This window comes from Ceratotherium simum, chromosome 37 (genome assembly GCF_057802395.1).
Source record: "Ceratotherium simum simum isolate JZ-2026a chromosome 37, ASM5780239v1, whole genome shotgun sequence".
NCBI lineage: Eukaryota > Metazoa > Chordata > Mammalia > Perissodactyla > Rhinocerotidae > Ceratotherium > Ceratotherium simum.
Window position 1 is genome coordinate 22,912,448 of NC_141936.1, and position 26,701 is coordinate 22,939,148.

The 26,701-nt window shown below is 46.3% G+C and overlaps 1 protein-coding gene across 2 annotated transcripts in view; it reads left to right on the forward strand.

The window, feature by feature from the left end:
- The first annotated feature begins 336 nt into the window (after positions 1-336).
- Positions 337-26,701, forward strand: part of MREG (melanoregulin) — a 66,062-nt gene continuing 39,697 nt past the window's right edge. Inside the window, exons 1-2 of one of the 2 annotated variants that reach the window (XM_087424850.1) lie at positions 337-390; positions 25,905-26,064. In XM_087424850.1, coding sequence (XP_087280976.1) covers positions 25,972-26,064 — 93 coding nt within the window. In that variant the 5' untranslated portion in view covers positions 337-390; positions 25,905-25,971. Of the gene's footprint in view, positions 391-7,087; positions 7,463-25,904; positions 26,065-26,701 lie in introns of those variants that run through there. The other variant, XM_004427530.3, reaches the window with a different exon arrangement.

Below are 26,701 nucleotides of genomic sequence, written 5' to 3' on the forward strand. Positions count from 1 at the left end.
TCTCCCCCATTCCTCCTCACTGGAGCCCTGCAAGGGTGCGCACGAGACTCAAGCCTGCTCAGGAGGTGTAGTCCTTCCCTCTGAATGAGCAATTGGTTCCATTTCAGACCAGTGAAAGCCGGGCCCAGGCCTGTTGATTGACTGAGTGGGAAGGAGCTCTTCTCTTTCTGCTGAGATTATCAGCGGAAAAGCTGGTGAAATCCAGAGCTACTGGGAGCCTGAGAGTGTCACCAACTCAGAGCCCAGGGAGGAAAAGAGACTGTCTCAGTCCATTCGGGCTGCTATAACAGAAATACCACAGACTGGGTGGCTTATAAACAACAGAAATTTGTTTCTCACAGTTCTAGAGGCTGAGAAGTCCAAGATCAAGACGCCAGCAGATTCTGTCTGGTAAGGACCTGCTTCCCGGTTCATAGATGGCCGTCTTCTTGCTGTGTCCTCACATGGTGGAAGGGGCAAGGGAGCTCTCTGGGGTCTCTTTTATAAGGGCACTAATCTCCTTCATGAAGGCTCTATCCTCATGATCTAATCAACTCCCAAAAGCTTCACCTTCAAATACTATCACATCGGGGATTAGACTTCAATGTATGAATTGGGTGGGGGACACAAGCATTCAGTCTGTAGCAGAGACCGACCCTTATTTTATCTTTTGAGTGCCTGGATACAGTTATGTCTAAAGCTAGCATTACTTCTGAATTTTCCGGGTACTTGAGCCAATAAATTTTCTTTTATACTTAAACCAGTTTGAGTGATGTTGTTGTTACTCACAATTAGGAGCTGATTAATACCCAGAGGATAAAGTTCACAAAAATCTAGACAAAAAGGTGTTAGATAGACTGGACACACAACAGGGTTAGAGTCTCTTCATGATGGCGCTATAAGAATCAAGTTTTCTTGAGGATGAACCTCTTGCTATGTTCTATATCTCTTGTAGACTCCCTCATGTATTTTTATTCCCTCCAAGGGCATCCTTTTAAAAGGGCAGAATATTCCTAAGTACGAAGTAGTTTAGAAAAGAATCTCTACTAAATTTTGAGGAGAGCCAGGATGTTTGTCACTTGAAATTGAAGAATGAGCAAAGTCGATGGTTATTAAGGTTTTCTCAGAGTACACATTTGGGAGGAAAGAAGGAAGTGAAATTGACCAGCGGACTGCACCAAATAAAAACAGTTTGAAAATTTAGAAGGTATTTTGCATTATGGGAAACCACAGGGAGAGATGACTGAGGATCCTCAGATGGCAAATATTACCTGTTTCTCTTCGGGGAGGAGCAACCAAGCAGAGAAACAGAAATAAAAATCTCACCTGACTAAATCAAACTTTGGACTGTTGTGTCTGGCCTAAATGAGAACTATTCTTTAATAATTAGCACTCTCGTCACAATTACCCTTTACTTGCCTCTTAACCCCCCTCAGCGGGACTGTATGGTTTGAGTTCTGAAAGTTCAGAATCTGGTTAACTTAAGTAAAAAAAAAGAAAAGAAAAGTCTTGATTGGCAAGTTATGGAGTAGCCCCCAGAGTGATGGGAAAACTAAACAGCTGGAACAACTAGATTTTGGAAAATACTGGAACAGGAAAGCTCCAGGCATCTAAATAGTAATTGCTAATGGACCTCCTCTTGAAGATGCTGTCTGGAAAATAATTCATGTCTCAACTCCAGCCATTTTCCATCTTTGGGTTCTTGTCTTTAAGATGCAGTGCTCAGGAAGAGTGTCTGATTGGCCCATCTGGGTCACATGCCCACCCCTCGTTGGGGTGGGGGCAGGGGGGAGTACATTCATTGTCATGCTGAACGCATGGGATTGGAGGGGGGTGTTCCTTAAAGGAAAACAAAGTGCTGTTACCGAAAGGAGTGTGCGGCATACTGCAGAGGCAGAAGCAGGAGACCTGACAGGGACCCTTGGCTGGCTTTTACTTTGGTGACATCCCGTCATTCCACTCCCCGATGTAACTTCTCCAGGGACAGGAGGCATGCTGGCTGCCCATCTTGGGTTGCCTGGGGTGAGGGTTGATGCTGGCTCGGGGTACTGGCTTGTTTCAGAAGACGCCTGTTTTCTCTAAGGAAGACAATGCTCTTTAGCTTTTCTCTACTGGATTTGGGCAGCTCATAAATAGATTCTTCAGAAATTAAACATAACTTTTAGTGCAAACTCTGGGTTCACTCAATAGCTCTTTTTCTGCTTTTACACATTTATTCAGCACATTATGAAGTGTCGACCATGTGCCTGCACTGTTCTAGATGTTGTAATACAGCAAATCCTTCTGTTGTTGACTCCCTATTATGGGTCTGCACTATTGTAGGTGCTGGGATACTGCAAAAACAAAACAAATTCCATTCCTCATGAATGGAATCTACATCCTAGTTCAACCTTGTATCCCCAACACCTGGCTCATATTTATCATTGATAAATGATAAATAAATAAAATATCATTCATAAATATTTTTTGAATAAATAATGGAAGGACACCAGCTTGTACTGTTGCTGCAAGTGTAGCTTTTCTCTGCAATGCCCTAACGACGTGCTGTTGGAGCTTAGGTATTCGGATTTTCTGATTTTTTCCCACCTGCATATGCTTTTTCCTCCAACTCTCAGAAGTCAGCAATAAATTCTTAAAGAAGGAGGACTTCAAACTATACTAGTTGTTTTTCTAGAATCTTCCCTGCCATGGAGAAATCTGAAAGTGTGGGCCAGCAGTCCTGCCTCGAAAACAAGCAGCTGATGGCTCTGAGTCACCAATTGCCTCTGGGGACTGCCTACTCCCCCGACATCAGGTGCCCAAGGGCGCTTGGTAAATGTCAGATGTTGCTGCCTGTGGTGGGTGGTGTTGGGGTCGACTCTCGGGCAGGAGGAACAATCTAGCAGCACTCTAAAAGAAGGAAAGCTTGCTGCTCTCCTGCGAGTGATGTCTGAAACAGGAAGAGGGGTTGCCAAAATGTGGTCTCAGCTGCCGGGAAGCCGAAGCTAGAGGGTTTGGTAGCATTGTTATCAAAGGTCCAATTTACCAAAAAACAGGGAAATCATGAAGTATTCAACTTCCGGGAAGATGAGCACTATGAAAACACAGATACAATAGTCCTTAGAAAACTAATAAATAGAATACTCACACCAGTTAAAAAGAAAGAGGTACTGCTGGGGTGGGCCTGGTGGTGTAGTACTTAACTTTGCACACTCCGCTTCGGTGGCCTGGGGCTCGCAGGTTCTAATCCCAGGCGAGGACCAATGCACTGCTCATCAAGCCATGCTGTGGCAGTGTCCCACATACAAAATAAAATGGAGGAAGATGGGCACAGATGTTAGCTCAGGGCCAATCTTCCTCAGCAAAAAAGGGGAGGATTGGCAAGAGATGTTAGCTCAGGGCCAGTATTCTTCCTTACCAAAAAAAGAAAAACAAAAAAACCAAGAAAAACAATGAGGTATTATTATGTGTCCTAATAAGGACAGACTGCCAAGACATACTATTAAGTGGAAAAAGCTTGCAGATAGATGAATGTGTACCTTTTATATTAAAACAAAACTCACTACCAAAAATAACAACACACACAATGGTGCTATATATAGATCACAGGGGCACATATGTGTATGTGTGTCTGGAAAAAGGTTTGTACCAGACTTGATAACAGTGGTTACCCTGGGGAGGGTGGAAAAGGGACAAAATTGTGGACATGGTCAGAAGGAACTTTATCTGTAATATTTCAGTTTTTTAGAAGAATGTTTCATTTATAAGTTTTAAAACAAAGTTAATATTAAAAGAAAAATATTAATAATTGTTAAAGCAGGCAAACCCTACACATGATCCTTAGTGGCAGGCATTAACCTCCTGATCATGTTTGTTAAATCGACACAGTTCTATGGTTTTCTGGAAATATCCTGTCTGAAACAGACCAGATAAAAGATGCCCACACATTGCAGAGGTACAAATGTGAAAAGAAATATTGTCATATGGGAGCCAAGTAGTACTGGAACTGACATTTGCCCAAGGGGCCTATATTATTTGGATTTAATAAACAGTGTTGAATTCTGATATTTCTATCATGCTTTACAGTCTTCAAACTATCTCATTTGAGTCTTACAACTGTGTCTAGTAAGTAGAGCCAGACTCATCATCTCCATTTCTCAGATTAGAAAATTGAAGTTCATGGCCATCCCGGGTGGCCTAGAGGTTAAGTTTGGTGTGCTAGTGTTCGACAGCCTGGGTTCGGTTCCCAGGCATGGACCTACACCACTCATCTGTCAGTGGCCATGCTATGGTGGCAGCTCACATACAAAAAGAGGAGGATTGGCAACAGATATTAGCTCAGGGCGAATCTTTCCCAGCAAAAAAAAAGAAAGAAAGAAAGAAAGAAAGAAAATGGAGGTTCAGAAAAATTAAGTGATTTATCTAAGATGGAAGTGAGTAAAGGGGCAGACAGAACACCTATATATTCCAGGAGCTGAATGCTTTCTCTGATTTTGTCATTCTTAACCAATCTTAACTCTAATAGTTAACATTAGCTGTCACATCCTAAATTTCATCTTCTCACTGGCAGAGTTTACATTTTGGCAGCGCTCTCTACCCACTTTCTCCCTGAACCTAGGTGGATTGCTCAAACGCAAAATCCAATTTCAGAACATAGTGCATTCTACCAAGGGGATTTTCCAGGCAGTAGGAAGTTTGCTGTCAAGAAACAACACTCAGCCTCCACCCTGGCACAGTTGCAAGTGATAAATGACATGGTGCCTGGCTTAATCCCACAGCCCTGTGCTGCTTGGTGACAGCTGGAACGCCATCATGACCAGTTAACTTTTTATAACGCGTCCATATCCCGTCTCCCCAGCTAAGTCAGAGTCCTCAGGGACCTTCTCTTACTCTTCCTTAGTCCTCAGCAGCCAGTCTTTCAATGCCCTTGATAAGTTCCTTCAGCCTCGTAATGTAGCCGGAACGAGACAAACTTACGTGTAGTAGCACACTTTTAAAATTAATACACCGCCCATGAGAATTGACACTTCTGAAAATAAACTCTCGCTCCTCCTCCTCACCCCTCCAAACCTGCTCCACCCACACTCTTCTGTCTCAATCAGTGGCAACTCAACCTTCACACCTTGTACACCCAACACCTTGGAGTCACTCCTTTCTTTCTTTTACACCCTACTTCCAATCCTTTAGCAAATCTTGTTGGCTCTACCTTCAAATTCCACCCAGAGTCCAACCATTTCTTACCACCTCTGCTGCTACCTCCCTGGTCCAGACCATTGTCATCTGTCGCATGGACCGTCAGGATGGCCTCCACTTGCATCTCCCTAAAACAGCCCTTGGCACCCAGTTTCTTCTCAAGACAGCGGCCAGTGGATCCTATCGCCATTTAGGTAGACCACATCACTCCCTCTCCTCGAAAACCTCCAAAGTTTGCTCGGCTCACATGGAGCAAAATCCATAGTCCTCGCAAAGTCCTACAAGGTTCTGTATTTAGTCATCTCCTATTAATTTTCCTCCTGGACCACAGTTCTCTAGGGCCCCTGGAGTCCGTACTCTTTCTCAGGCACCCTATAGTTCATTCTCTCTCCTCTGGGGTTTGCATACAGTCTTCACTCTCCCTGAAATGCTCTTCCCTTGATAATCATGGCTAGCTTGCCATCTCCTTCAAGTCTTTGCTTAAACGTTAGCATATCAGGGAGCTTCCCTGACCATCCATTTAAAACTGCAGAGATAACCCCTCCCTGCAACACACATACACACATACACAGACACACACAGAGATAGACACACACACCGACACACACTACACACACACACACACACCTGGAACTTCTTATCCCTTTCCCTGCCTTATTTTTCCCTGTAGTACACATCACCTTCTAACACACTAAATAATATACTTGTTTCATTTGTCTACCTCCCCTACTGGAATGTTCACTTCATAGGGGTTTTTGTTTCTTTGTTCACAGCTGTACCCCCAGAGCTTAGCACATGTCTGGCCTGTAACAGATGCTTAATAAATATTTGTTGAATAAATCAGATTGGCAAAGTTGAAAAATCAGATGGTACCTTGTATTGGTGGGGTATAGGGAAATAGATGCTTTCATATGTGGCTGGTCAGAGCGTAAACTGGAATTACCTCTTTGGAGGGCAATTTCTCAAGATCCATGAAAATTAAAAAAGGCATCTTGCCTATGACCCAGTAATTCAACGGCCAAACATTTATTCAATAGATGTACATGTCCAAACACATAGCTCCAGGATGTTTATGCAGCATTATTTTATAATTTTATTTATTTATTTATTTTTCCCCCAAAGCCCCAGTAGATAGTTGTATGTCATAGTTGCACATCCTTCTAGTTGCTGTATGTGGGACGCGGCCTCAGCATGGCCGGACAAGCGGTGCGTTGGTGCGCCTCTGGGATCGGAACCTGGCCCCCCAGCAGCGGAGCGCGTGCACTTAACCGCTAAGCCACAGGCCGGCCCTATGCAGCATTATTTTAATACAAAAGGCCGGAAGCAACTTACATGGCCACCCGTCCGGGTCTGGTTAAATAACACGTGGGCATCCATCTAACACATAATATGCGACTGTTAATATGAGAGAGGAAGATACTGATATGGAACAGTCTCCAAGACACACTGACTGAAACAAAGCCAGGGGCACAAATGTGTGGAATCTGCCACTGTTTGGATAAAAAAAGGATATGTGTACATATACTTACAAGTTTGTACAAGCATAAATAAATACACAGATACATAAATAGCCCTGGAGAATCACAAGAAACTAATGAGAGAGGTTGTCTTTTTTGAGGGGGTTATTCAAGGACTGGGAAACTTGAAAACAATTTTAAAAAAAATCGTTGTGAATATAGTACTTTAAAAAACCCATCTCTACAAGGGCATCAATCCACACTCTTTTGCTAACTTTTACTCTGTGCATGGCTGACGATAAAAATATGCTCTAAATTCTGCTTTGAAGGGATGGGGGTGGGAAGGAGGACTTTTTATTTCCTCCAGGAGCGAAGCCAATCAAATGTACGAATAGATCCAGCCCAACCTCGTGCTCTGGGACTCCCCCAGCCCGCGGCGCCCGGCGGTGCGCTGGGATTTGCCGTCTGGCTGGAGTCCCTGCTTCCTCCTTAGAGGGCAGCAGCGGAGCGTCTCGGGGACGCATGCGCCCCCATTTGCGCCCGGGGAATTAAAGGAAAGAGAGAGGAAAAAAAAAAGCTCCAACAAAACACGCGCCCCAAACAAAACCCAAGCGGAGGAAAGCGCGCGGCTCTGCAGACCCCGGGCCGGAGGGGCGCCTCCGGCCTCGCCCGCGTCCCCGGCCGCGGCGTGATGCGCACGGACCGCCCGCGACGGCCGCACTGTCCCCGCACCTGGCCGCGCCCCCGCCGCGCTGTCTCGGAGTCTCCATGGGGCTGAGGGGCTGGCTGAGGACCGTGTGCTGCTGCTGCTGCCCGGGGCAGCCCGCCGTGCCCGAGAAGGAGCCCCTGGTCAGGTGGGTGCGCGCCTGGCCGCGATCTGGGGTCCCCGGGCGCAGCCGCGTGTCGCGGAGTGGGACACCTGTGTGCCTGTCTGAGCCGGGGAGGTGGGCTGCCTTAAGGTCACCCTGAGGCGCAAACTGAGCCTCTCAGCCCCTTGCAGGATATCCTGCTCCTTGGGTTTGTGCTTCGGGTAAAATTTTTGCCCGACAGCGCAAAACCCCAGAGGGACCTGAGACTCAGGTGGATGCCTGTGAAAAGTGCCCAGAATTCGGGCGCCGTGCCGGGCAGGGAGGTACGCAGAGAAGTTCGCCTGCCAGTCCGATTAAATACTACTGTGCCTGACTGTGTATTTGATGGGTATATTTCAGGGAACTAGGCAACGTGAGTTTCTCTTTCGCTCACGAAAGCGAAAAAGCCGGCTACTTTGTCATTCAATTTTGTTATTAAAAGAAGACGGTTTTAGTGACTGAGCACAAGGAAATATTTTTCACATTAAAAAATGCATGTTTTATCAAGGGGCAGCCTAATTCAGTAGGATGTTGATTCAGTATAGGTGAGTGTGAGGAAATTTAATGCCCATGAGCAGTGTGCTAAGTGGCTTTGTGAAGGGACCATACAACACCGTTTTGTTCAGAGCTCTGATTTTAAGCAATTGTATTATATCTTAATTCTGCTGAAATGAGGGTTCCACTAGCTCATGCCTTAGGGATAGATATGACAGAAACAGAATATTCCAAATGAAATTAGGAAACAGTATAGAAGGTGGAATTCCAGGGTTGGGCAAGCAAATGCCGAAGCCAGTGTTTCTTCCTTATGAAGTAAGCAACTAAAATGATAAAGCTTTCACGACTTGTTTTAAAACATCGTTTACCTTTTCTTACTTTGTCAACTCCAAACACTCCCCTTGATTTTTGAGATCTTACGTAACCCCTTCCTGCCTGTCCACTCTTATTTCCAGCACATTAAACACTGCACACTCCTTGATTTAATCAGACAGGCATCCTTGCAGCACTAGGAACAATCCAACCTTCTTCCCTCCAAGCTTGCCTCAAGCAGTGACCTTTAGCCTTCCTGCCCCTTCCTAAATGCTAGTTCCCAAGGCCCCCTCCAGCAGTCTTCTTTAATTACTAATTATCTTTAATTACTTATTTTTCATCTCTCTCTCCTGTGACTTAGGACTTAGAACTCACCGTCTGCCCTTCACTGCTTTGTGAACACACGTCTGTAAATATATATGTCATGTTGTTTTATATATATAAACAGTCATACACACAATACGCAATGGTTTTGCCTGCTCTTGTGATGGTGCTCCCATTTAGATGATCAAATTACGGCGGGCAAGGAGAAACCCAGTAATCTACCCCAGTCTTAAAAGCAGCGGATAACAATTGAGAATTTCATATTTGGGTTGTACACCCCACTTGTCAGCGTTCACAGTAACATGAAATACAGCCCTCAGCGTGGTCTCATCCTCAGAGCCTGGGGTCTTTCCAATTTTCTGTCTGGGACTGCTGTTTGAGTTAATAGGTTTGATTGTTTTAAAATCTCAACCCTCTCCTGCCTTGGTTTACACTGTAAGTCAGTGCCTTTTGCAAGTGATTTTAAGAAGAGTCAATTGGGGCAGAATAGCATAGTGCTCCTGAGTCGGATTGCCTGAGTTTAAATCCCAACTGGGTGACCTGGCACAAGTTACGAAACTTACTTGTGCCTTGATTTCCTCATCTGTAAAATGGGGACGATCATAGTATGTACCTCAAAGTGTTGCTGTGAGAAATGAAATGAGCTAGTCCACGTAAAGTGCTTAGTATAGAGTCCAACACGTAGTACATACTCAATAAATTTTAGTTCTTATTAATTATCGTTGTTATTCTTCTAAGCATGTGAATATGAACGGACTGGTCTTTTGCGGTTTAGTGTCATTCTGGCATCATTTCATTATAACGTATTTGGCAAGAGCAACTTATTTTTTTTTTTGAAGATTGGCTCTGCACTAACATCTGTTGCCAATCTTCCTCTTTTTTCGTTTTTCTCGCCAAAGCCCCAGCACATAGTTGTGTATCATAGTTGTCGAGTTGTAGCTCTTCTATATGGAAGAGTTCATCCAGCATGGCTGGATGAACGGTGAGTAGGTCTGCGCCTAGGATCTAAACCCGGAACCCCGGGCCGCCGAAGCCGAATGTTCGAATCTAACCGCCAGGCCACCAGGCCGCCCCGGCAGCGGCAGCTTCTTAATGGATGTGTGGATCAGCGGTTGTATGAGTGGGTACCTGCATGTTCTTTCCTCCTTTGTCTACTTTGACATCTTTTTGTTTGTTTGTTTTGTTAAGTGTGAAGTTCAGTGGTTTTTAGGATATTTACAAAGCGTGCAGTCATCACCACTATCTAATTCAGGACATTTTTGCCCATCTACCTCATTCATTTATTCGCTCCAAAAAGAAACACCATACCCATTGGCAGTCACTTTCCCACCCTCCCCTCCCCGCCCCTCAACTCCCCAGGCAACCACTAATGTACTTTCTGTGCCTGTTCTGGACATTTTATATAAATGGAATCATACAATACATGGCCTTTTGCATCTGGTTTCTTTCACTTAGCATAATGTTTTCAAGTTTCAGCATATTGTAGTGTATATCAGCACTTCATCCCTTTTTGCAGTTGAATAATATTACGTTGTATGGATATATTACATTTTATTTATTCGTTCATCAATTGATGGGCATTTGGGTGGTTTTTACTTTTTGGCTCTTATAAATAATGCTGCTTTGAGCATTTGTGTACAAGTTTTTGGGTGGGCGTATGTTTTCGATTCTCTTGGGTATATACCTAAAAGTGGCATTGCTGGATTATACAGTAATTCTGCATTCAACTTTTTTTTTTTTAATTTTTTTTTTTTTTAACTTTACTTATTTATTTTTTTCCCCCAAAGCCCCAGTAGATAGTTGTATGTCATAGCTGCACATCCTTCCAGTTGCTGTATGTGGGACGCGGCCTCAGCATGGCCGGAGAAGCGGTGCGTCGGTGCTCGCCCGGGGATCCGAACCCGGGCCGCCAGCAGCGGAGCGCGCGCACTTAACCGCTAAGCCACGGGGCGGCCCTGCAATCAGCTTTTTGAGGAACTGCCAGACTGTTTTCCAGAGTGGCTGGTGTGAAATCTTGATGTGGTGCAATTGTGTGGCCAGGTGGTCTTAATTTTTATTTTATCTCGTCGTCTTATTTTTTTTCATTTATAAAACATGGTTTTGTACAGACATCTGCCTCTCCTCCCCCCAGCTAAATCCTTTGCTCTATCATAAAACAATGGTTTTCAGGTTTTATTTCATGCCTGCAAGAGGTGTGGTCGGGGGGACGACGTCTGTCGTTTGTGTGCACGGTCACCTCCGGTCCTTTTCCAAAACGCACCAGGATTCTTGTTAGTTCAGGAAAAACAAGTCTTGGTCTCATCTGGTTTGCCATCCGACAATGCCGCTCATGTGTTTGACCTTGCTCCTTTTACCTTTCCTGGAACCTTGTACCTGGAGGGGAATGCCTGTCCCTTGTCTGGTTTGCATCTGTATTTCTCTCCGTCTCGCTAGTTCTTTCTTTCTCCTTTCTCTAGAAATCTGCGGAGGCCTCCCCTGACTGAAAGTTCACCCTGATATTGCCGTGCCCTTTAGCTACATCCTTTGCTTCCTTTGTGTCAGGTGCAAAAGTCTTTAAAGAGTAGTCACCTATAGCCCCACCTCCCTCTTTACCACTCACTCACCCTGAAATCTGGGTTCTGCCTCCTGTGTGATAGCATGAAGATTGCTTTCTTGAAAGTTACAAGAGAAAGCAATCTGATGTTCTTTTCTCAGGGTGCGTGGAATACCTCTGGGCCGCCCATCCATGCCTTCTTTCACATGCCCTCTCTCCCTGGCTTCTCTGATTCTGCATTCTCTATCTCTGATTCTGCCTGTGATCAGTCTATGGTGCTGCTTTCCCTCCTGGGGTCTTTGCCATAATTGTTCGCTAGACATCTTTTTGTTTTCTCCACATCTTAAGATTCTGCTCAGTTTTTAAGGCCCATTGCAGTTGACATCTTTGTGAGGAAGCCTTAGAAATCTCCCCAAGCAGTTATGGAGTCTGTTTTCTTTCTTTTTTCCACTCTGGTCCCTTACTGCCTTCTGCCTGGTATTACAGTGATAAGGTGGGTGCTGTACCCCTGCCCGATTGGAGGTTCTAATTTAGGTGGGAGGCACCAAATCTCATTTGCCTTAATATCCCCATTGTGCCCAGCACAGTGCTTGTCATGGAGTAAGAAGTGAATAAATACTTTTTGATTAATAAAAATTGTATTAATAGCTATTCATTTATTAAGTTCTATGTGAAATTTTTAAAAATGTCTTTAAAACAAGATGTTGTGAGAAATAATAGGGCAAACACCCATCACCGCAGCACCCACCTTAAGAAAATATTAACAATAGAGAAAACATTAATAATAACATTAATAATTAACCTCATGTGTCCTCCATGACTGTATCCACCTCCCATCTCCAAAGGTGACTTCTCAATTCAATCCGGTTAACATTATAACTTTATATGAACGGTGCAAACTGCACGTAGGCTACTGCATGAGATTTCTTTATATACATGCTGTTATATAATTGTCACTGTGACCAAATGAAATGGGTGTTATCCCACTTACTAGATGAGGACATTAGGAATTAGAGAGTTGAAGTGCTTAATTCCACGTCACAGTTGATAAATCACAGAGCCAGAAATTGAATCTATGTCTGTCTGACTTCAAATTCCATGCCTTGGGGCCGGCCCGGTGGCTAGCGGTTAAGTTCTCGCGCTCCACTTCCGTGGCCCCGAGGTTCGCAGGTTCGGATCCCGGGCGCAGAGCTACACACCGCTTGTCAGGCCGTGCTGTGGCGGCGTCCCAGATAAAGTGGAGGAAGATGGGCACAGATGTTAGCCCAGGGCCAATCTTCCTCAGCAAACAGAGGAGGATTGGCATTGGATGTTAGCTCAGGGCTGATCTTCCTCACACACACACACGAAAACAAAAAACCATGCCTTCCATTGTAGAACATTTAGAAAACTACCAAATATTTTCAAAAAGTAACTTATAATATTTATATACTAGAAACTGGTGGATATCACTAGCCGTCGCTCTGCCCATTTTGGCCTCTTTCTCCTTCCCTCTTCCATGTCCTTCGTTAGCATAGTTCTTCTGCCTAGATGTGTAACCAGCTGTGAACCAAGCCCAGTGGGAGCCAGGAGACCTGAGTTCTAGTACCAGCTATTGACCAACGGTGGGATTTTGGAGAAGTCTCTTAACTTCCTTGAACCTTAGTTTCTTCTTCTGTAAAATGGAAGATCAGACTTTAACATGCCCTCTTGAAGCGCTATTCCAGGCTTGACCCAGGTGGTCCTCTTTCTGTGGGCTTGTGTCAGCTGGAATTCTGTTTGACGTGGCATACAGGGGCAGTGAGGTGTCTGCGGTGCTGGGAAGGAGCCTGAGGGCCAGAAAATGTGAATCATGACCACTTGTCAAACTCTTCAGCTGCCCAGGGCAGGTGAGTAGTCATTTCTTACGCCAGGAAGCTTAGTGCAAGTCTGGGCCTGGAGAAGCGACGCGTGGCCTGACCTTAACAGCAGGCTCCAGCCCCAAAGAAAGCCAAAGTTTTTGTTCAATCTCACTGTTTTCTCATCTTCACTCCAGTTTTAGGGCTGAGTCATGTCACATTCATCTTATCAATCATCTGTGTAAGGTTTGAGGTTCTGCACGCCATTTCTTCCCTGCACTGACGATATTTTGAAAGTAGAGCCAATAGTGATCAGAACAAACATGTGCATTGGGGACCAGATAATAATGCAAATGGATTGTTTTGGAATGCCTAGATCATTGATCATTTGTCTGTAAAATAGTGTATGACTTTTTGGTTCAAGATTTCGTGTTACTAATTAAAAGCAACATTTGGAGTATGGATTATTAGCTTCCTAGGGCTGCCCCAACAAATTATGACAAGTTTGGTAGCAGAAATTTATTCTTTCACAGTTCGGGAAGCCAGAAGTCTGAAATCAACGGGTTGGCAGGGCTATGCTCCCTCCCTAGATGCTAGGGAGGATCATTCCTGCTGATTCCAGCTTCTGGTGGCTCCTGGTGCTCCTTGGCTTATGAAAGCACAATCCTAATCTTTGCCTGTCTTCTTCCGTGTATCTCTCCTCCTCTGTGTCTCAAATCTCCTTCTCTTTTCTCTTATAAGAATACTAGTCATTGGATTTAGGGTCCACCCTAAATCTAGGATGATGTCACCTCAAGATCCTAAATTTAATTACATTTGTAAAGCCCCTGTTTTCCAATCAAGTCACATTCACAGGAACCGGGGATTAGGACGTGGACATGTTCTTTGGGAGGACATATTCAACTCTTTACAGGGTGCTTTTGGGAAAATGTTTAGGCTCAAAGCATTGGTTTTTATTTTGCTTCTATAGCATGGCTTTCTTCCACCAGTGATAAAAGCATGTTCTTGCCATACAAAAATCCACCTGAGCATGAGTCGTGGCCCTTGAGATTCTATGACTCTGGAGGCACAGCTGCAGTCACCTTTAAGCAGAGGGATGCCCCAGTCCTCTGGCACCATAGAGTCAACCGCCATATGACAACCAGTTCGGACGTCAGAGGCCTGGAAGAGTCTAAAAGGGAGCGTGAAAGAAATGCAGTGTGAATGTCACACACTAAAGCATCTTCATGGGGTTACTTTGAACTTTTTCAGGGAAGTGTAATTCTCACTATCTAATTTTTATTGGCTGTTAGTAAATGATAAGCACCACAACTATCTAGTTGGTTGAAAGCAAAAGAAGAGAGAGAGAATTAATGACCGTGGTGGAGTTTTTATTCGTGGCTCTCTCTTAAGCCACCTAAGTGAACCTTATAATGAGCTTCCAAATCTGTTTTGCCCCCTGCTCGTCTCCATGCCCCCTTGCACTTCCATTCGTGATAACGGGATTTATGCACATATCTTTGGGCAGTGAACAGAGAACAGAAGTCAGTGTTTTATTTTTCTGTGTTGCCTGGAATTCCCAGTCGGGAAAAATAAAAGAAAACCTTAGTTTGCTCATAATGGTTTTATGCCCACAATGAGGGGCCGTTCTGAGAGGGAATTGATCGGGGCCGATGAGTGTAGGCAACAGAATTGAATTTCCCTGACCATAAAGAAAGGGTTCAGTTTGAATCATACTGCCCCAGCGTGCAGAAGAGAGTGAGAGGCTGAATTTGTGACATGCGCCTTCCCTGCCCCTGCTCTCCTGATCCTTTATAGGTCTTCTTAGTGCATACAGGAGCCAGCCCTGGTGGTCTAGTGGTTAAGATTCAGCGCCCTCACCAACACGCCTGGTTTCGTTTCTCGGTCAGGGAACCACATCACCCGTCTGTCGGTTGTCATACTGTGGCGGCTGCGTGTTGCTGTACTGCTGAAAGTTATGCCACTGGGATTTCAAATACCAGCATAGTGGACAGGTTTCAGCAGAGCTTCCAGGCTAAGACTGGGAAGAAGGACCTGGCCACTTCTGAAAGGATTGGCCATGACAACCCTGTGAATAGCAGCGGAGCGTTGTCTGATATAGATTAACAGCACTAACAGCAAAGTACTAGGCACTGTCATAAGTGTATCTATTCATTAAATCCTCGCCATAACCTTACGAGGTACAGTCGATTCTTTTTATTCATAGTACTTAGTTATCTGCTATAGTCACCACAAATACTGAATTAGATGAGACTGAATCGTTGCTCCGAGGGGAAAATCCAGAGTTAGAATTCTGCCAGTGATTCGTCACCTGATCAGACATAACCTTGTTTTATGTGTGTTTCTGCTTAAAGACACCTTGTTTAATATATGTTGTTGATTCATTAACACTGGACTCATGGCCGTCAGCACTGTAACTCCTACCTGAAGGAAGCCTATCTAACACACTTATTTTAGCCCTTCAGCACTATGCTTGGGGGCCATTCTAAACAGCAAAGTCACCACCAAAAAGCACAAAAAGGCAGAAACGTGGTACTAGGTGGGTCATGAAAAGAACACTTGTTTACAGTGTGGGAGCTGAAACAAGAAGGCAGAGCATCGCCTCGTTGGATCTCAGCGGGGAACTCAAGCCTCAGGCACTGCGAAATCACCACGAGTACTGATTTTGGGATTACACATAAATTTTAGCAAGTGGGCGAATTTGCGAATACAGAATCTAGGACTAATGCGGCTCAACTGTAATTACGTCTGTAATCCTCACTTGACAGTTGAAGAAACTGAGCCACAGAGCTTCAGTAGTTTGCTCAGAGGCATGTATGGTCGAGTTGGGATTCGAATCCTGTTATATTCCAGTGCCATAGAAAGAGCAGAGGCCTCCTAGTAGGCAGGGAGGCGTGTAACTAGGGTTATGCAGTGTGTGCTAGAAATTGTGTTTGAAGTATGAGACTTGCCCTGAATTGTTACAGCCTGGGGTCCAGAGACATTGGGTCCTTTCTTTTGTATTAAGGTGGGTGAAACCAGGTACCAGTGGGAAAGAAGGGTGGTGGGTTTAAGACATTTGAGAGGGCATCACCATCAACTCTAGAAGGATGATAGTCTTTTCCGTGGGTAGAGTTTTTCATTTCACAATGTGGACTCGCATGACCTCTGAGCTGATCAGATTATCTTCTACCCTTGGAAGGGCTTTACAAGAACGTTGGCTAATGTGTTAGTGTCAGTGAGATCTCTCAGACTGGAGCCCAGATGGCTTGACTCTTTTCCCATCCTACGCTGCTGGGTCTCCGAGCTGACACAGCTCACCCGTGGCTTCCTGCAGAACCTACAGGTTACACAGCCTGAGGCCCTGGGCCAGACAGTGATTCATAGGAAGTGCCTGCCGAGGTGCAAAGGATTCCTACTGCAGGAAGGTGCTTCTGCCTCCAAGAATCCATTCCAAGGCTGGTACTTGAACCTTCTTGAAAGACAGAGGAGAGAGGGAGGGGAGGGTCCTGGGCCTGCGTACAGTTCAGAACAGTGCCTCAGGTCCAATAAGTATGAGATAAACCCTTTACTAAGAAGTCAGCCACTCGAAATTCATGTAAGAATGACTTTTACAGATCTCTTTCCAGGCAGCCCACAGCATCCCTCTTCCTCTTTTGGGACTTGCATTTGTCACTCTTGGTGACACTGGAAGTTCCCAAGAAGATGAAATTTCTCTCTTACACTTCATGTGATCTAGGTTTCTGGAAATTTTTGTTTTCTAATATATCTTGAAGTGACCTTATCACTACACTTTTGTTTGAAAAGTAAATTCTGCTTCAGTGTTGGGTCCAATAGTTTATTCTGTTAGCGGTTCAAGTCCTTTTTAGTTTGGTTAGTAAATATTTGTTTTGTGCCAGTTAGATACTGTACACTCTATTCTCTTGTGCTTTCTTTTAGGAAATTATTTTGGTGAGCCAGTATGCATCTCAAGGACCCTTGTACTGCCCGAAAGGCGCTAAGAGTTTACTGAATTGCCTGTCACTATTTTCTTAACTTTTAAACATTTGCGTTTGTGTATGTGATATCAGAAACTAAAAACATACAAAAATATTTACAGTACAAAGAACAACTATAAAGTGAATACTCCTGTAACCACTGCCCTGGCCAGGAGATAGCTGTTCCAGCCCCACGTCCCCCAGCCCAATGGTGTTTAGACTTTTGTGATAGTCATTATCTTGCTTTTTTTAATGGCTTTACCAGCTGTGTATGCACCTTAAAAAATGCACTTTATTTTTGCCTGCTTTTAAACTTTATGTAAATGGGATCGAACTGTGTGTTCTCACTTTGTGAGGTCCATCCAAGTTGTGTGTAGCTTAGTTCGAGGTTCTCATTGCTTTATAACATAGTCCCCTTTTTTCACCCATTCTATTGTTGGTGGACTTTTGGGTGGTTTCCAGTGTGGGGCTATTATGCATGGTTTAGATTTTAAGGTCAGCACATAAGGTGAAATTGTTCATCCTTCAGCCACACTGGCCTCCTCCTGGGTCCTCATGTACACCCAGCATACCCTTGTCTCAGGGCCTTTGCACGTCCTGCCCTCCCTGCCTAGAATGTTCTTCCTCCACCTACCTGGATGGGTAACCCCCTCACTTTATTCAGGTCTCTGCTCAAAGTCATTTTATCAGAAAGTTCTTCCCTGACCACTCTGTTTAAACAGTACCCCCAGCCCCCACTCTGTTCCTTATTCACCTGTATCCTTCAGAGCCTGATCACCACCTGACATAAACACATGCTTATCGTCTGCTTCCGTCCGCAAGACTTTGAGCCCCACCTTCATAAACAACAGCTCAAAAATGTTAAGAATTCATCTGAGTCTGGAGATAGGAATTCCAGCCCTGCGAACTGGGGAAACAACAGTTCATTCATGCAGCAAATATTTATTGAGCATCTGCTAAGTGCCAGGTCCTGTTCTAAGCACTCGAGATCCGTCACTGAGCACAATAGATGCAGATCCTGTCCTCAGGGGGCTTTTATTCTGGTGGGGGGACCACAATAAACAGTAAACATAATGAGTAAATTGGAAGATAAATAAGTGTGCAGGAAAAGGAAAAGGCAGAGCACAGGCAGGGGAGCATGCTTGCAATTTTAAATAGATTGGTCAGGCTGCTCTCTGAGGAGGTGATGTTGAAACAAAGATTCCAAGGAGGGGAGGGAGTGAGGCATGTGGCTATCCGGGGGAAATATGACAGGTAGAAGAATCAGCCACTTCAAGGGCCCTGAGATGAGGGTGTGACTGGGGGGGTTCAGGGAAGAGCAGAGAGGCCAGAGTGGCTGGGGTGTCATAAGGCGCCTTATAGACCACCCTACGACATTGGCTTATAGTCTAAGTCAAATGGGAGCCACTGGAGGGTTTTGGGGGGGAGTGACATGATCTGATTTACGTCTTAAAAGGATCACTTGGCTGTTGTGTTAAGGATAGAATTGGGGGTGGCAGTGGTGCAAGAGGGAGATCAGTGAGAAAAAACGATTGCAGGAACTCATGCAAAACCTAAGCCGCCCTGGCTCTGGTGCTAGTGGTGGGGTGATATTTTTGAAGGTAGAGCCGATAGGATTTTCTGATGGATTGGGTGGGGAGATGAGAGAGCCAAGGATGACTTGAAAGGTTTTGGCCTGAGCAGTGGGAGGGACGGAGTTTCCATCATCTGAGTGGGGAGACTGCTGGCAGGGAGGTTTGGTGGGAAGACCAGGTGCTTGGTTTCGACCACGTTGAGCTTGAGTCGTCTGTTAGCCATCCACGGGGAGATGGGAAGCAGGCAGGTGGTATAGGGGTCTGGGATTTCGGAGAGAGGTCTGAGCGAGGTACAGGTATGGATTTAAGGCTCTTCCTCAGGTAGGTGGTATTGAAAGTGTGAGACCACACGAAGTGACCAGTAGCGAGTATAAGCAGAGAAGAGACCCAGCACTGAGTCTGCTCTTCGGAAGCCCCAGCATTTCCTCAGCTGGAAGAAATAAAATAGTGCTTCCCCTGCGTACTTCACAGGGTTCTTGTCAGGACCATCTTCAAGCCTTTAAAGCACTTAAAGCGACGGATGAAACACAGGCTCTGTTTCAGTCGTGGGAATGGAAGGCCTGAATGGTAGGAGCCCATTGGAGAGGGGTGCCCGAAAAGAGGGGCCCAGTGTTTTCCTTCCTGCACACTGAGGTGGGCCATACCTCAGCTGTTGAAGGAAGTCGTGAGCCTAGGTGGTTAGATGCTGAGAAAAGCTCCAGAATGTATGGCGCTGTGTTTAAACTTGGGGTTAAATAATGTTTAAACACTGGGTCAACTAGGTAAGAGAAAGCAGCCAGAGTGTTTGTCTGGGAAGGAAGGAAACGAGGGAGGGAAGGAGAGAGGGAGAGAGAGAGAGACGTCGAGGAGGGAGAGAGGGAGGAAAAGGAGGAGCTAGGGATCTTAGATTCACCTGCTCCTTCACAGGGAGGTGTCCACAGAGGGAGGAAGGGACAGTCTGGAAGCCCGGGGGCCAACAGGCAGGCCGGTTCCTAGACGGGATCAGACAGGAGGCCTTAGGTAGTTAGGAGGTGGCAACAAACAGCCTTTTGAGGTCTGTTTTCTGAGACCTTTGGTTACTGTTTCCTGCAGATTTGATCTCTTCACTGTCTTCAGAGCTTCGGTCTTAAACCAGAGGTCGCTGATAGCGGCCTGTGTGTGGGGAGGGCAGGGAGGCGCTGGAACTGCTGGCGTCAGCAGCCAGCCTGTGTGCAAGGTGTTTTGTGGGGCTTTCTGGAATCTTTCCCACCCGGTCCTTGTTGGTAGTGAGGATGGTAGTGAGGACTCGCGGGAAGCTCTCATAAACAGCTTTAAGGCTGACCGGCACTTTGCACGGCAGCCCCCAGGCAGGGAGGCCAGTGTCTCTAAGCCTCGGTCTCCTTCTAGCTCTGGATCATGTCGACAGAGAAGACTCCCCAGCGGTTGGGTCTTGCGCCCCCCCAAGTGGGGCAGAGGGTGGAATCTCAGACTTTCCTCATCCTACCTTTTGGGAGTAAAAGCAGCCTCTGCTTTGGATGTAGCTTCAGAGCCACCTCTCAAATGCCTGCAGTTAATAAAATATTTATCATCAGCAGATGGTGGCCAGGGGTGAAACAGCTGCTATCACTTTTTTGGAACCTTCTAGAAATCATTATACGGGGAGGGAGAGAAAGTGGGGCTCCTGATTCAGTGCCCCGTTCCTGCTGCCTTCTGCCCTCTCTGGGCTTCTTGGCCCACCGCTCAGGGCCTTGCACTGAATTCTCTTTACACGGCCCGGAGTCCCCCACGGTCTCCGCTGCACGGAGGATCCCAAGCTGCTTTGTTAGTTGTTCGCTCTAGGCTTTTGTTTGTTCTGGTCTGTCCACCCTAAGTGTTCAAAGTTTTACAACGAAGTGGGTTGAAGCCTTGACGGGGAGGTGGTGCAGGATGAAAGGAGCAGGGGCTAGGGTGGCAGAGCACAGAACTAGGGTCCTGTGAGCCAAGCTGGGTCTGACAGATCCTTCTGAACGAGCTCACACCCTCGTTCACTTTACCGGGACCAGCATTTTGGTAAAATTATTAATTTAATGATTTATTTAGAACCCCACCTTTCCTATGCCCCAAAGAAACCTGACTTGTAACGCTAGTGAGTGAGAAGACCGTGGCAGGAATGAGGTCCAGGTGGAGGGAGGCAGTGGAGGCCAGTGGAGGCGGCTGCTCTGCAGAGATGAGCAGATCAGATCTGAGCTGGGGAGGGAGCAGAGCTCGCAAGCAAACAGCCCTGGCGAGAGTCCTCGCTCACCCAGAGGTGGACGGCCTTGGTTCTCTTCCCTGTCTCGTATCGTCCCCTGGGTGTCAGTGACTAGGCAGAGTGTGAGGCTCATGGGACACCGGGGAACATGGCTCCTCATTAGGACAGGGCCACACGTGGGGAGGCTCCACCTGTCTGGAGACGTGAGCACCTCTAAACAAGCCCTGTATCGACCTTCCTGTGGAGCATCATTCGAGTCTGTAGATGAAAGATGAGTGGCTAGCGTTTTACATTGGCTGGAGTCATGCATGTTCCTGTGTGTGTGTGTGTGTGTGTGTGTGTTAGGGAGAGAGGAGAGAGACAGAGAGAAGACAGAGAGGGCAAGGGAGAGAGAGAGAGGTTGTGAGAGGGTAGGAGGGACTGGTGGCCAGGGAGGCAGCTATCACTATCATCTCAAAACATGCAAAGAAATTGTGGGCTATTAAGCACCAAGTGGCTAGATTATTCATATCAAATGTTATTACTGGTGATTCAGGTAGATATGGGCTAATTTCTAAACCTCCTGCTTTAGGGAAGGTTTTAAAAAGTACTAACAATGAGTTATGTCTGGGACTTCCTTTAGCAGCCTGGGGTCTCGGCTCAGCTTGCTCCATTCAGCAAGGACTTTGGCAGCAACTGCCCCGTGCCCGACCCTGCTGGGCCGTGTGGGATATAAAGAAAGCCTGGCCCCTATCCCTGCCCTGGAGGAACTTACCTACTTGTTGAAGAGACAATACTTTTACAAAAGGAACAAATTGGGGGGAAAGTAAAGGACCAGTTGCAGGAAAGTACTAGGGTTTCGTTGCTTGGGAGGTACATGTACTGTGGCTTCAGTGGCCGTGGTCGCAGCTCCTGGGGAAAGCTGTGCTTCTGGGTCTGGATGCCTTGAGAAGCCCCGGGGGAATCTGCCAGTTTGTACAGGGAACATGTCACACATGTGGTGTCATCTGAGCTGCTCCATTTGTGGGTGCATCCCCGTCCCAGCGTTTGGATATCGAGTCTTACGACAGGTGGCTCCTTGGAGATGCCCCACTGGGGATGTCATACTGAGAGGACCTCATGCTGCCTGACCTGGGGGAAGTCAAGCAACCCATCGTCTCTTCCCTGTCTGCAAAGTGGGATAGTGTCACCCACGCTTCCAACCTCAGGGGGTTGCATAACCGGAGGGATGGACCGTGGAAGCCCTTGGGTCAAGCACTGTATCACGCAGTGGTGGTTTATCCTTGGCTGCAAAATCTATTTAGGCAAAAAGAAATTGGTGTCAATACCCTTCCCGTTACGGACACCTCTCCTGAGTCTGCCTGCTCTTTGGAATTCCTCTTCGGCCCCGCGTCCTCTCTTCCTTGCTCTCACCCGCTCTCTCCAGGCTCCGTCCACCCCTGCTCCTTGGGTCTGGCTGTTCCCTGAGGTCTTCCCTCCCTCCCTGCTCCCAGACCGTTCCTCTGATCCCGCGGCTTCCACGGTGATGGAGACGCATGTGCGTTTCTCCCAAGTCTAGACCTCCAGCCCTGTCCTTGCTCCCAAGCCCAGGTCCGGACCTCTCTCTGCATGTCCTGCAGGCTCGCAGGTCAACCTCGGCTTCCTCCAAGCTGTCTCAGTTCAAGGCGTCCCCTCACACGGTCAGCTTTGACTCTGCTCCTCGCACCTCTGTGCTGCCTGTCACCCATCACCAGGGCTACCATGTCCCCTCTGGGGTGCTGCTGGAATCTGTCCTCTCACTTCCATGCCCACTGCTGCTTTCCTAGCCCACACCCTCGTTCACCCCAACCAGGATTTCAAAATGTTTAGAATTAATTTGTGTTTATTTAGCAATGGAACTCCCCCTTTCCTGTGCCCCAAAGATGTCTTCCTTGTAACTCTAACAAATAAGATAAATGGGGCAGCTGTTCTGGTTGTGGGTAATTTGTGGGCGTCTTGCTGTCTCTGCCAGGGCAGCCCTGCCCATCTCCTACTCCACTGCTCCCCCAGGGTGGCCCCCAGGCCCCCTGACACTAGGACTTCAAAGAGCTTGGCAGGAAAACCATACCCACCATCTTGTGACAGCCCCCTAAGCCATCTCCTTGTTCCTTCTTCATCCAGAGTTATTTCTCTAAAACCCAAACTGGCAGGGCTCAGACTGCCTTGTCACAATTCACAGAATAAAGCCTGAACTCCAGCACTATCCTCAGTCTGACCCCAGATCACTTTTCCTTCTTCACGTCCCTCCGCTTGCCTCCCTCTGTGCACCGGGTGGTGTAGCCGTGCAGGAACACCTGGAATTCCCCAACCCTGCGGGCTCTTGAAACCTCCATGTGCAGCTCCCACTCCTGCTGTTCCCTCTGGCAGGAAGGGCTTTCCTCTGCCCTCTCTTCCTGGTGGAAGGCTGTACGTCCCTCAGGTCTAGGTTAGATATTGTCGCCTCCACGAAACTTTTCTTGAACTTCTTCTCATCACACACAATTTGTCACTCCTCTGCTCCTATAGCATTCTGTTTGTACTTTGAAAAAAAAAATCACGTATGTCATTGCATTACAGTAGTCCCCCCTTATCTGTGGGGGATCTGTTCCAAGACCCCCAGTGGATGCCCGAAACCGCGGATAGTGCCCATCCCTATATATACTGTGTTTTTTCCTGTACCTACGTACCTGTGATGAAGTTTAATTGGTAAATTAGGCACAGTAAGAGATTAAGAAAATAACTAATAATCAAATAGAACAATTATAACAATATACTGTAATAAAAGGTATGTGAATGTGCTCTCTCTCAAAATATCTTGTTGTACTGTACTCCCCCTTCTTCCTGTGATGGTGTCAGATGATACAGTGCTCCTGTGATGAGATGAGTGAGGGGAATGATGTAGGCGCTGTGACGTGGCGTTAGGCTGTTGACCTTCTGACGGTAGGTCGGAAGCAGGATCATCTGCTTCTGGACCTCGGGTAACTGAAACCGTGGATAAGGGGGACTACTCTATAGTCACGCTAAGGGCGGGGACAATGTCCTCTTTATTTTCAAGTCCCCAACGCACCCAGCCCAGTGCCAGTATACAGCAGTTATCCTTTCCACGTTTGTTGAATAAACAAACAACTGAATGAATGAATGAATGAATCTGACATGCTGGTTAAAGCCCGTGTGGGCAGGGCACCGAGGCGTCATTTGCCTCCCCTTTCATCGGCGCATCATTCTTAAGAAGAGCCAGACCGCGGGCTCTCTGTGGTGTCAGGCAGCCTAAGTGGAAATGGGGCTGTTCTGAGAACAGCGCGGGGCTGCCTCTGGTTCTGTAGTTGCTCCTTTCCCCACAGCTCTGATCACTCTGTCCAGTCCCCGACCCGACACTTCTACTCGAGGGACTTGAGGAGCCCTGTTCAGCATCCAGTCGCTCAGCCCTCTGCCTGGGTCAGGTAGCTGGCCTTCTGCTCTGCCCGCCTTGCTTCCAGGTCCCATCCCCCTTTGCCCAGTGTCACAAGTGTTGGCTCTCCCAAGTCTGAGTCCCTGATTGCTAGCCCGACCTGTGTCCCATCGCTCGAGCACCAGAGCCCCTCCCTTGCTGTGAGGGTTCCTGCTGCTGAACCCCAGTTTGGTGACTGGGACTTGCTTCCTGTTGCAATTTTGTTAGGGCCACCTCCGAGTATCTCGTGTTGTTTGTTTAAAGCTTAACATTTCCCTTCAGCTCGCCTGTCAGTTACCCTCATCCCTCCTTCCCAGGTGCCGTCTGCGCATCTGAGCGTCTTCTGCCTCTCCTCATTTGCCATTCCCTCATGTCACACCTGCAGGGGTGTTTGCCACCCCATGGCCATGGGGCATTCTAACTCTGCCTCCGAGAACTGCATCATGCACCGTCCAGGTGAAATGCCAGAGAGTGTCTGCCTTCTACAGACTCCTGGACAGTGCTCTTTTCTTCAGCTGCACACCATCATTCTAATCCCGGTACCTTCAGGTCTCACCTGAGTTACCTCGATTGCATCTTAATGAATCTCCCAAATCCACTCTTGACTCCTTTAAAGCATTCTCCACACTGTAGCCAGAGAGATCTTTACAGATGTGAGACTGTTCATGTCTCATCACAGTCCTGCTTAAAACCTTTCCACATTTTACCTGGCTCTTAGGAACAAAGCCCACATTTCTAAAGAATGTTAGGAGACACAGCCTACAAAGCCGTGTGTATCTGGCCCCAGCTACCTCCGCAGGAAATATCTAATGCATACACTCTTCTTCCTCCCACCCCAGGACCTTTGAATGTGTTGTTTCCTTTGCCTGGAGGTCTGTTCTTGTCTTTCAACTTAAAGCTCAAACATCCTTTCTTCACAAGGCCTACCTGACGCCTACCCCCGTTAGCTCTCGGCTCCCTGAACCCCCCTTTATAGCCCGTGTCATGGTTTTTAATTATATAGTCACGTGATCATTCATTAATGTGTTTCCTTCCCTAGACTCTAGTGAGGTCAGGGCAGGAACCATGTCTGTGTTGCTCACAGTCTTATTGAGGCCCGTGATTAACGTGGAGTCAGTGCTTCATACGTATTTTAGATGAAGGGAATAACCCCGGCATGACCCTGCCTGTCCAGTCCCGCAGAAGTTACCCGGGGCTGTGTACGAGCCTGTCCTAGGTGTGACGCTCTGCCACTCATCTCCTCCAGAAGCCCAAGCACAGATAACACCTTATAAAGACTAAATCATAAAACAGACGTACAAAATGGGGCTACTGAGATTCTTACTCACATCCCACATTGTTCATTGAAAGTATTTGAATATGTGTATTAGTACTGAATTTTCTTGTTGTAAGGAATTAGGTACATATTACATATCATTGTAGTCTAAATTTACTGTGCTTCCTTGAATTCAGAGCCAGTAAAAGTTCATCTCTTCATATGACTTGTTTTCTTCTTTTAATCACATGAGAATTCTCTTCCCCATTGGATTTCCTTTTTTTGTTTTAGTTGCTGGGGTACTCAGTGCTGAATTTCATGTTTAACGTAGTAAAATTACTTCTGCCAAGGTGTCTGGTTACATCTGTTCTCTGCTGTTTTTAAAGTGATTTTTTTATTGTTCTATTGTGTTACGCTTAATTATTAAAGACGATTCAGACCTTTTTGTTATAAATATATATTTTATATATTACATAATATATGATATATAAAAATTTCATATTATATGTTACATACATATGATATATATATAGTATAATATAATATATCTATATTAAAAAACCCTTATTCCTCTTTTTTTTTATACCGTAGTGATAACAGTCCATATTCTTCATTTGGAGCGACTTTGGCGAGGGATGATGAGAAGAATCTGTGGAGTATGCCTCACGATGTGTCCCACACAGAGGCGGACGACGACAGAGTCCTGTACAATTTGATAGTCGTTCGTAATCAGCAGGCCAAAGATTCAGAGGTGAGCGCCTTTTGAGATCTCGCTGTGTGTAGATGATAATGTCCAGTAGAAAATAGCATTGACCGGGAAGACCAGCTCGAAACAGAGAAAAGAATGAAGGATGAGATGTTTGAAATGATGAGCAGGTATTTTAACAGCATGTAGCTGCTGATTATAGCTGATCCTAGTAGACCTGCTTGATAAACAGATAAGACTGATTTCTAATTATTACCTTAACCATACAAATTACAATAGTACAGAAACAGCAAGGCAGTGCTGTTGAAGGTCGTCAAGATAGTTTATCCACTTAAATGGCTTAACCAGTTCATCTCTAATCTCTCCTGTTGTTTAGCAAGCCACAGAAGACTCAGACTGAAGGTTCAAGGGTACCGTGCGTTATCACTAATTCTGAGTTAGTGGGGCCTGCATTAGTTTTATTTTTATTTTTTCTGTTTATGGCATCTTAAATTGTCCTGTTGATCAGACAGCAGCGTATCTGCCGTCTTTGAGATGGCATCCCATCTCACTAGCATCCCACTAGTGGCCATGCTCCACGCCATCCTGCCTTCCTGAGACCCCAGCATCGTCCCCTCCTCCACTGGGAACACTTAGAGCGTGTCATAAAGCCTGCTCCAGCCAAGAACAGCCGTCCTGGCTG